The sequence below is a fragment of the Sphaeramia orbicularis genome, chromosome 3, assembly GCF_902148855.1.
Source record: "Sphaeramia orbicularis chromosome 3, fSphaOr1.1, whole genome shotgun sequence".
NCBI lineage: Eukaryota > Metazoa > Chordata > Actinopteri > Kurtiformes > Apogonidae > Sphaeramia > Sphaeramia orbicularis.
In genome coordinates, this window is record NC_043959.1 from 43531061 (window position 1) to 43543251 (window position 12191).

The 12191-nt window shown below is 37.2% G+C and overlaps 1 protein-coding gene across 2 annotated transcripts in view; it reads right to left on the reverse strand.

Moving 5' to 3' along the window:
* The window catches only part of tspan15 (tetraspanin 15), a 43467-nt gene that overhangs the window by 11229 nt on the left and 20047 nt on the right, over positions 1-12191 (reverse strand). For both annotated transcript variants that reach the window (XM_030159832.1, XM_030159827.1), the window contains exon 4: positions 9514-9609. In XM_030159832.1, coding sequence (XP_030015692.1) covers positions 9514-9609 — 96 coding nt within the window. The remainder of the gene's footprint in view (positions 1-9513; positions 9610-12191) is intronic.

Genomic DNA, 12191 nt, shown 5'->3' on the forward strand with positions numbered 1-12191 from the left:
TTGTTATTGTCATGAACGATGCCTGAATGCTTGCTTGTGTGGATCCCAGGAAGAATAGTTTTCACTGCAGCAGTACCTAAAGAGGATAGACATGTATAATAAAGACAAAAAACTACAGAAGTGAGTCTTGCTACATTAAAATAGAATACATCTTCTATGTATTAAATGAACTCATGGCTCTTGGATAAAAACAAACTGATGAATGCCTGCTTTCATGTTGTTGACTGGCATAAATGTTGTGAAAACATCAAATTACTGAGAAATACTAGAGGAAATTAAATATTATTATACAATGGGGAAACATTAGTTGTGACAAGTGATGATGATGCTCCATTTGGCGGAAAGCTACGCTGCTGTGTTCTGGTGACATGTCATTCACAGACCAAAATAATGTCACCAGATACAAACAATGTGCAAAAAGGTCAAAATATGAACTACTAGAAAAACACGAGCACAAAATAAGCTGAGAGTTTCACTTGGACAGTTCACAAACAGGCCAAAAGCCACAGTAGTAGCTCTACTTACAGATATTTATAGAAACAAACATTTTATCAGGAGCCAAAGGCAACGAGGAAATCATGAAAGACAGGAGAAGAAAAAGAGAGAGAGTATGAATAAACTGAATGAATAAATATTAGCCTCCTCTTTGCCAGATGGTGTCTTCAGTGCACTGAGTCAGTAACGTTCATCCCTCTTGTCACTCCCTTGAATCAACATGCTGCTGTTTTTCCCGCAAAGGGTCAAATTCAAAGAAGGGCCATGCGAAGAAAAACAATTGATTAATGCTGATAATTGATGTAACTAATGTGTGCGACAGTTATGAATGAGCCTAGAGTATGAGTATTTGTTGCTGTAGGTGCAACGGTACAGTACAATGCAATCCAATACACCAGCCCTGCAGAACGTTATGTCTTTGTAAAGATGAATGTTCAGTTAAGTTCAGTGTTCCCAGTCCATTTCTTTCTTTCCGTGCATCTTTCCTCTATTTGTTTTCTGTAGTCTTTCTTCCTTCCAGTATGTTACTTTGTACTGTTTGTTTCTGTTTTTCTGAATTTATTGACCCTTTTGATCAATAATCACAAAAATCACAAAAAAACACTGGTGTTCAGTTAAAGGATGTGTTTAGAGTAAGAGTACTAAAGTCATGTCAAGGAAATGAAAACAATGGAGGTCGATGCTAAAATAGCAGCATTTCTTTTGAGTTTGATTATGAGACTTATGAAGGTATGAGGTTATTATCAGATGTTATTTTCGCTAAGTTTGCCATTTGTTGATCAGCGATTCCGACTAAACTGTGATAGTTCTGACCTTGTTTGGATAAATGAATAAGGATCTTTAGTGAAGCTACTGACAATGCAAACCATATAGAAAACAGACATGATTTGGGGTTTTACTGTGGCTGTTTTCCTCCAAAAAATAGAGCTAAGCTAACAGAGCTAAACTATCAATTAATGCAGCACATGAAGATTTAAGACAGTGTTATTTTAACCAACTGTAAAAATAACCAGCTACAGTCCGTAGATACATAGCATTGATTTGTTGGTGGTTTTGGTAGCTTTAAGTGTGTTCTGTATGGGACTTCACCCTGCTGTTCAGAGTTTGAAATATCAATACTATATATAACCCCTTTAAATTCAGGGAAATGTGCATCTTCACATGATCAAGAAATCATTAAGGCAGGGTAATAGAGCAAAAAAAATGCACTCACAATAAACTTTATTATGTCTATATGCTGCAATGGTGCAATATTGACTGAGAAAAGAGCAATAAGAATCATGTATTATGTTAATTTCAGGGAACATATAAATGAGTTGTTTATTAAATCGGGATTATTTAAATTCAAAGAGTTAGCTGAATTAAGGAATTAAGGCTGATTGTGTTTAGAGCAAAAACAGACTTTTGCCTGCAAATTTGCAGAGATTATTTGTTTTCATATCACAGGATGAAGAACATAGAAGGAGGTTTAATTTTAAACAGCAAAGGGTTCGGACTAATGTAAAGCAAATGTGTATTTCTGTTGTGGCTGTCAGAATGTGGAATTCTTTGGCAATGGAAGAGAAGAGCTGTACAAATATTTTTCAGTTTAAGAGGATGTATAAGGAAAGAATAGAGAAGCTTTATAAAACCATGTAATGAAATAATTTAACTTATGGATATTGGATTTGTTTTATTTGCATTGACTATCATGTAAACTGTTTACTGTAATAGCTGTAACGGACACCTAACTGATGTAAGCAGATGTTTCAAGAAAGGGGCAGGTATTATAAGTTTTCTTCATTCTGCTCCTTTCCAATCATTTAGATTGGAATGAATGAATAAATGAAATGAAAATGAGAACAATGAAAAAAACAGTTGAGCACACACAAATGGTGCCAATGTATATAATTTGTTACAAATTAAAATAACACCAACACAGAGGGAGGAGAAAAATTTTGACTACGTATATAGTACAACGAAAAGGTTGTGTATTCAGCTTTTGTTGAGCAAGAAAAATCTCCAGAGGAAACCCTAACCTCAATTCTTCAATATAGGCAGGGCTCGTGACTGCGACTGAATTACGGTCGCATTCGCCTGAGAATTTCGGTAGTGCGACTGTTTTTGAGATTACGATCGCACGGTGCGCCAATAAAAAAATGAGCGAAAATTAATACGTGCGCCTAGAATAATGGCTGCGGAAGTAACTCGTCATCTGAAAATAAACAAGCTCCACGCCCCGCTGACTGAAGCGGAAAATCTAGTCCCCGCCCCCTCGCGTGCGCATCTCTGCGGATGGTCCAACACTGCATGACTTCGATGCACTGCCAGCGGTCAGGAAGTACCTACACTCTGGCACCAGGTCAAGGAGACCTGACTTCAGGCGTGGTGCAGACCACAGTGACTAAGGGCCTTTAGGCCATGAAATAAAAAAGTTGGTTGTTGCAAATAATGGTGTGATTCGTCTTTCTTCTCCAAGAACCAACTAAAGTATATACCACACATTGACAATTGTTTTGCACCTGTGTCAATGTAAGCTTTTTCTTTCATACTCTATTCAAATACTTTATTCTAGGTTGTTAACATAGCTTAAATACATATAGGAATTAGGGCTGCACGATTAATCGATTTTAAATCGAAATCGGATTTTTTAATTAGGACGATTTTTAAAAAAGGGAAATCGTAAAATCGATTTCATCTCTCTCCTGTCTGCGGGCCGTGCGCTTGCGGGCTCCCGTAGGCTCCTCCTCCTCTCAGTGACAGCGGTCTGTCACAGAACTCCGTGCAATGGCCGGACTTTAAATGTGTTCATGAGCCCGCAGTACTTATAGCAATCTAAGCCGTGGCTTCACGCACGGATCCCGCAACTGAAATAGAACTGCATGCGGATCACTCATCTTCTGTTGTCCCGGATCCGTACCGTACTGTCTTCTTCTGATCCGGGTCCGGGTCTCGGGGTCATCAACCTCAGCAGAGGAGCCCACACAGCCCTGTGCCCACACACATCCACCCGCTCCAGGACAGAATCCCTCCAGCGTGTCCTGGGTCAGTCTATTCCACGCACGGATCCCTCAGTTTAAATAGAACCGCATGTGGATCACTTATATTAACCTGGTCCACGCACGCACGCACGACTGATGCCTGTCACTGACTTACATTGGTATCACTTCTGTGGGCCCAGATACCCAGGAAAAAAATAAATAAATAAATAAAATTTTAAAAAAACAACAACAACAACACACACACACACACACACATATATATATATATATATATATATATATATATATATATATATATATATATATGTGTGTATATATATATAAATTAAATAATTAATTTAGTCCTCTTACTTGCTAAATTTTTCATTCACAAATGTAAGTTCTGTAACACAAAAACAAATATTATTTATTTTTTGAAAGATGTTGAACTTTATTTAAAGCTGTTAGATAAATCTGGAAACAAAAAGGCTATAAAAAAACATAAGTATTTGCTCTGATTTGGACATTGTATTATAGTGTATTCCCCCTGGCAAACTTATGTTATTTTCTTGTTGCATACATTGTTTGTATACTGTATTTCATTCAATAAAGATTTAATTAAGAAAAAATAAACTTCTGGGGGTTCATCACGTGATACCATCACAGATTTGAGGTCAGAGCAGTGCCTTGCATTGTGGGCTGCTCACGAAAACGACATGCTGACTTCTGTTGTCTTTTGTAGTTTTACCCAAAAATCGAAATCAAAATCGAAAATCGAGTTTTTAGAGGAAAAAATTGGGATTTTTTTTTTTTTGCCAAAATCGTACAGCCCTAATAGGAATATTACTTGGTATGGCCAAGAGTTTTGCTTGTTCTCCAAATTTTTTATATAATAGTGGTGTGCCTAGATTTTAGCCTATGCTCCTAACTTTTTAGGGTTAGGAGCACAGTGCTCCTAGGTCAAAAAGTTAATTTTGAGCCCTGATAGGTGTTGTCACATCAATTACAAAGCAAAAACCTGATAAATAAATATATTAATCAATACATTACCCTGAAATTCAGAATGGGAAAATAAACTCAGCTTTGAACTATCTATTTTATCAATTTATCATCTGTTTGTCAAGGTTCCCCACAGGCCCCATTACCTTTCCCCTACTAGATAAAAAACATTCTTTGGGGGTCAATTATTTTCACTCACATCTCTTAGAATGAAATATATGCTGCAGGAAGGACTGATTTTTTAGCCCCCTGCCTGGCTGACTGATGACAGGCTGTTGACGTACTTACTAGCTGGGTGGCTAATTGGCCTCCTGACTAACAGACGTGTGGGCTGTAACACGGAACACATTCCACTGTGTGCAACACGTCTTTATAAATACACACATGAATAGAAGGTCAAAATTAACACTGACTACATCACTGCATCAAAAACTACAGACCAGAGCTATGATAAAAGTTGCTTTCTTTTGGCCTTTTTTCTCTCAAAATTCACATTTCTGCAGCTTGGGTTACATTCTGTCACAACCCACACAAGCTTAAGAACAACCTAAATATGTTCAGTTCTTTCAGCAACTGAAAACTCAAACTGCAGTGAAACATTGAAGTGTCTAAATAAGTGTCTTATTTTTGCATAGCACCATTGCCTCTAAGAAAAATTTGTATTCTGAAAAGGAAATACCTAACAATAAGTAATTTACTGCCATGGGGTAGAACTGTAATTAAAAAGAAATGACAGAAACAGTGGTCCTAATATTTACTTAAAGACTTTTTTAGATGAAAGGGGACAGATTAACTACAGTAACAACACCTACAATCTGTGGTGATATCCATCTGTAGACTGATGTTATTGATGGACGGTACCTGCCAGTGCTAAGCCGACCTGTTGGCTGACAGATGGACCTTATCTGTGAACCAAAGAAATCAATCAGATGGTGTATTCAGGTCTCACACAAAGAGACAGATCTGTTCTCCTGAGAATACAACATTGACCGATACTTTCCTTTTTTTTTTTTCTTTAAAGTGTAGTGTTTAACAATGAGAAGAAATTTACATGTATTAATCAGTATTTAATTTGCAATTTGTGAACAGAGCACGAACAGCGCATCTACTAGACCCCACATCCTGAAGACCAATATCCATGTAAAGATGAAAAAGTAGTTTAAATGATATCACCCTTGCACCAATGCCATTCTTCTGTTCCTCTACATTGTACAGTAGCTAGTGTTCGCTTAAAGATGCACTCAGTTAATATCAAAAACACACAAAATTTGTGTCTGGACATGAGCAGCAGGAGGCTGACCACCAGAGACAATGAAAATAATCTTCAATAGATTAGATTAGACTTTACTGATCCCACAATAGGGAAATTCAACGGCCAAGGCAATAACAGAATAAAGTGCAAGAAAAAGTGTGCATGCATAAAGATAGTGCAAAAAAATGATATAAAATTTAAAAAAAATAATAATAGTAATAAAAACTATACAGACTATACACATTTACAGCAGAGTGAAATTGCAAAATGTCAGCCAGTGCTGATAAGACACATACAGGACAGGGTTATATTGTTGTGTAATACAGATTGACAGTGGTGTAGATGAACGACCTGTGATAGCACTCTTTCCGACACTGTGGGTGGAGATGTATGCCACTAAAGGAGCTGCTCAGAGCCTCCACGGTCTGATGCAGAGGGTCAGAGATCCAAGCCCTAGATGTTCACCGGTGCAGGGGGGTAATGGTCTAATATTAGTTGTTTAAAGAAATAAAATGACTTTTTTCCCCCAGCACTGGAAATCTGTCTTTTCTTGTTTTTAAACAGTGCATTTTTGTTACTTACTTGCCTTTTCCTGCTTCTGTAAACTAGGGAATGGAATTAGGAAAATGATCTCTCGCATTTAAAAGTTAGTATAGTTAGTGTAGCAATGGACACATCCTTTATTGCACCAGTCCTTAACCTTAAGAGCAGCAATGATTTAAGGAAGATTTCCAGATGTCTTACAAATGAGAGACAAATGAACGTGTAATGAAAAAACATGTCAGAATAGTCTGTGTTTTTTGCTACATCTCCGTGAGGCTGCAGCCTTTTATTCAGATCACAAAAAGCTGACCATTAACACAGCAGAGGAATGCAGATGCTTCAGCCTAAATCTGATAAACCATCAAATTAACAGGAGGTGCGACTTCACCAATGCTCATAAGTCTGCTAACAGCAGACTGAAGGAACACTCGGCTCTTCTCCTCTGGCACTCAGTGGGGTTTAATGCTTCAGATCAGTATGTCTTCAGTTTGCTGCTTCAGTCATTGCACTACATGTGCTTTGTAAAAGTTGGTAATGAGATCCTCAGCTCCAGGCTATGTGCACGGCAGCATGATCAATTCTCTCTATAAGCAGGTGCACAGTGATGACTCCACACAGTACTTGATTATTGCAAACACGGCTTGTGGTGTGAAAAACAACTCTACTGATGGTGCAGTTTCCTCAGATACATCTTGTATCAAGTCGTTTACAGTCAATGAGATAAGGCCACTCTGCAACACATCTAATACTATAAAAACTAGAAAGACCACCACCAAAGATACCACAGCTCCATAATTCAATCAAATGCCATATCTTGGAAATTTAAGATGAGTGTACACTGTGATTATGGGCTTTCCCAAATGAAAGAAAACAGTCACGTCTGTTTTTCTGCTTTATATTGCTTAAAAAACATGGTTCAGAAACAGCAGATGTCATAGTCTTGCAATCAAAAGCAGTCAGACAAAATTATGAAAGGGTCAAAAATTTTGGATAACAGTCTCATAGTGCTGCTGCTGCTAGTAACACTAATTAATCCAATTTAAAAAGTGATGTATCCTAAAAATATTTTCCGTACGCTCTGTTTGCAAAATTGGCATCCCAAGATAGCATGTTTTCCAAAGCCACGGTTGAGTCATATTAACTTCCTCCTCTTCTTTGGACTTTTTTCAACACTAACAGTGCTTAACAAGTTGATTGAGCTTCAAAGTGTACCACTATAGCAGAACAGATAAACAACATCCATGCTTGGCGTTTTCTTATTTTATATGGGCTTGTGTTGTAGCTACACCTATTCAGTTGGTGCTATCATTTTACAGACTACATACACCAAACATCCGACCAGATTTCCTAAGGCAGCGAGGACATAATCCAGATAAGTAGCCAATGTTTGCAGAGGATTTACAAATAATTAGCAAAATTATCAACACAGACAGTTCAGTTCATTAATGACCAATGCTGCATTACTGAGACCAGTAAAAATGAGTGCAGAGCCAGAATGTGCACATATACAACCTGTTACTGTAATGTTACTATAGTATAGTTTTATCCATGTATTTCACTCTGGAAACAGCCAACCAAAGAAAGGCAGGAGAAGGAGGAATTCACTGTGGTGGAACTGAAGGTGTTAGAGAAGTTAGATATTTGAAGTAAAATGAATGTAACCTGGATTAAAATAGTGACTACAATACATTCAAATTTAAATGATATTTACACCACTGCGAGGAAGGAAAATGGTTCATGCCACAGAGGAAACTAAAGATGGCATGGCAAATGACACAAAGGAGATGCACAGAAAAGTGCCACTGGTAGCTGCCATAGCACTTAATTTTCACTTCTGTAGTTTACTTCACTCTTAAGTGGTAGGTGCATTTATTCTATATGGTAGGCAGGTTATTGTTTTTAATATCAGTCATACTGAGGTCACCCGGCATGATGCTCATATCGCCTACGGAACTGGGAAAAATGCATGGAAATCTGAATGTCATTGAGCTAAACATTTATTTTATTTCATTTAAGTTTTTTGGTATGAAACTTCATGTCATTGTATAAGTAATATATACAAGTTATATCAGTGGCTCTTTCCAATAATGATCTCAAGACCAGGAACAATGCAGGTGAAAATGTGGACCGTTTTATGATTGATCTGCTGTGGTAACACCTTCTTATGTCATTCATATACATTTACACTAATGGAGAAAGCCCCTCTTTTCTCGGACCAGATCTGTTTTCAGCAGCACCTCCTCAATGTGTTCAGAAATGTTTTTATCAGTGTTAAATAATGGTGCAATTAGTGGTAAATCAACCATTGTTGTCCTTAATAAATCAGACTTAATTACATACTCTCCTTCCTAAAATTTGCAGCTTGAAATGGAAACTCTAACAAATAAACATGCAATTAAATCAGACGCCTGAGTAACAGTGTCCATGCCTTTCCAGTACCAACTGCACCCCCTTAGTAAATCTCAGTGAAAGATTTTTAGCTCCAAACGTTAGGGGTGTAATGGTGCACTTGTTTGTACCGAACCGGTTCGATTCGGGGCCTTCAAAACAATACGAAGGTGTACCAAACGAATACATGTAGCCTATGTGAAGAACACAAACACTCGTCTTACGTTTCCACAAGAACCTTGAAGTGGAATGAACACAGTATGAGCAGGGTGGCCGCAAGTGGAACCCATGTGCAGTATTTGATATCCTACACAGATGTCTAAGTGGTCCACGCACCATACACATGCTGAACGTGAACCCGTATGGCAGCTCAGAGCAGCATCACAGGTACAAAGCCAGAGTTGGAAGACCCTCCATCTCCTCTAAGGTCTCCGATTTGGGAGCATTTCAGGTTCCCTGTCAGTTATGTCAACGGAGAGAGACAAGTCAACAAAACAAGAGCGGCGTGCCGGCATTGTCTGGTCTCCTTCACTGTACCAAAAATGTATCAAAAATGAATCGAACCGAAAATGTACTGAACCAAAATTTTTCTGTACCCTTACACCCCTACCAAACATGCTTTTGTACTGGAGCAAACCATTAGTAAATGTGGCCTCTTGTTGAACACAATTTTATCTCCACTGAAATCTTAGAAGGAGAGGAATGCAGGGAAATGTATTGCATCAAGTCTAATGATTACTTCTTGACCCCTATCCTTCATTTTCCATCAACTTCCATTAGTATGTCTTTAGTTTTTGTGTATTCCAGAAGGACAGACCAACAAACCAACAAACAGAGAAAAACATGAGGTGAAAACATCCTGTGACAGAGCCATACCTTCTTCTGAACAAAGTCCATGATGTTTTTGAAATCCAGGTCGTCATAGTAGTTTACAATACCTCTTCTGATGTTCTTATTCAGTAAATCCACCGTCTGCATGAGGAAGAAAAAAAAAAAAAAGGAGAAACACTGTGTGTTAATGGGACAAAGAGGGTCATGCCATTTCATTTCCATAACACAGCTGATCTGCCATTAATATGAATGACAGGAAAATGTGAGGGAGAAATGGTACAATTAGTCAAGGTGACTGACCACTGAACTGGAATATTAAAATATGACATTTTGACGGCTCACATCTGTCACTCTCAATCTGTTGCAGCTGGGTGACATTAGGTTATCTTTGCATTTGATCAACAAAATGAGAATAAATTTACAATTTGTACTCAATTGAGCACATTAATGAAGAAAATGTAGCCTGAGAGCTAATTATTTCTGGTATATTAGTCTAATTTAAACAAATATTTTGCATTACTAACATGTTCAAATCCTTTTTTCCCCACCCAGGTAATAATAAAAGTAGACTGTTTCCACATTGATGGGTCTGCACCTTTCATTTAATACCCTTTCATATCTCGACTGTCGATCTATAGGGACAAAGGACACCTTTCAAACCACATTACGATCTGTGGATTTGTAGAAGTGGAGGTGGGATATTAAGACATTTCCCTCAGAAATAGATGTCACCGGATCTTTATTTAAAAATGAACTATAAGCTCACACGATAATCTTAAACATTATGTTCATGGAAATGAGATGCCAAAAAGAAACCTTCTTATACGAGCAAGATATCTGATTAAAATGCACCCATTACTTATGTGCTGCTATGTTATGTTAATCTCAATATAAATGAAAAATTAGCAGAGTAAAGGAGTGGCATATCAGAACTTGGGTTTTTCATGTATTTCAAATAAAACTACCACTTACACACTGGGATTTAAACGCATAATTAATGAAATTGGTTAGTTTTTCTTCATACAAACAAAAAATTAACTCTGTGATCATGAATCAAACTCATATTATCATCATAACATAAACTCCTACTCACTTCTCAAAGAGTGAATTCATGTTTGTGTGAACTAAGTTAATGTTTCTAATGCATAAATGTGTAATATTTCTACTTTATGAATAACAAAACGGGTGGAGTTCCCAAAAAGTTGACTCTGTAGACATCAAATCTAATATGAAGTGCTGAAATGTCTCATGCATCATCTGGTGGAAGATAATCTACATGTAAATGAGACGAAATCATTAAAAAAGACAAACTGCACGCTGCGCATATTTGTTTTTATGCCTAACAAATCCACAAATGACAAAATAATACAAATTAAACAACAAAAAACTGAATAAATTTTTATTAATCACACTGTATCTCTATACACAATCTTAAGCAAACATTCAGCAGCAAAATAATACTGTACATCGCTTCTATTTCTATCCAGGATCCATAGTTCATTCATTTATACAGGAATTATGTATATTCTAGAACTAAATGAAATGTTGAGCATGTTGAGCAGCACCTGTGCATTACCTGCTGTGAAAAAGTATTAATATTTGTGCTATTAAATGCCATCTGCAGCTTTTTTATTAAATCAGCCAAGAGCAGCTTCTTCTTCTTCCCTTCATTCTTTAGAATATGTAAAATGAGCACAAGGAAGAGGTTTTTTTTCTGACAGAGACTGAAGTGCTCTCGTCACAGTGACCTGTAGCCCTCGAGTGGCTCGACATGAAAGGCACCAGCAGGGACTGTTTATTTTGCATTTGTAGCAGCTGAATTTGGAGTTCTGGTAGTACAGAGAATGCCTGATGGGATTGGCTGGCAGGTGGTTGAGCTATTTGTGCGTACTGAGAGGAAACACTGTAAACATCACTTCCCTGCAGGGATGTATTAAACACTAAAATCAATTATATTCAGCAAACATTTTCATAAAAATCCCAGTAAATGAATAACCTCCAATCTTGTATTATCAATGCCCTCTAAGGCAGGTTTGCGTTTTTACCTCCTTCTGTTTTGAAGGAAGTAAAAACACTAAAATACTGCTCATGATCACAGCTTATCATAGAGGAAACTGCTGGAGGTGGCACAAATAGACTACATAAAAACAGCACACTTCAGGTACAGCTGCAATGGGAATATCACACGCAAAACTGGGAAAACTGGGTAAAATCTACACCTGGAGATGCTGAAAGGAGGCAGGTGTTTTTGTTCATTCAAATGTTTCCGAGAGTGGTTCAATACATTATCCAGCTGTGCTTTTCAGGAGATAGAACGACTACCACCAGGTATATCCATGTCACAATTTAGCCTAACAGTAGAATGCTTTACTAAACTAACAACATAACTTTTAATATGACAGAGTAATATTTATCAAAGTATATGTCAGGAATATATAAATGTACACAGTCTTGTGTGATTTTCTTAATTACCTACAAGTGTTTTTGTCATTGTTTTTAATTCATTTATTATAACATGTTGCTTGTGTGGATTTTATAAGTTGAAAAAATGTATTCAATATGAGATGAGATAGCCAGGGATGGGGATAATTCAAACAGCAAACACTCATATGTGCTGATTAAACATATATCACGTGTATATCATGAAATGTAAATCCAATCAAATATTTGAGTGGATTATTTTTCATAGAACTCCCTGTGTCTTCATAGTACAAGAAATATGA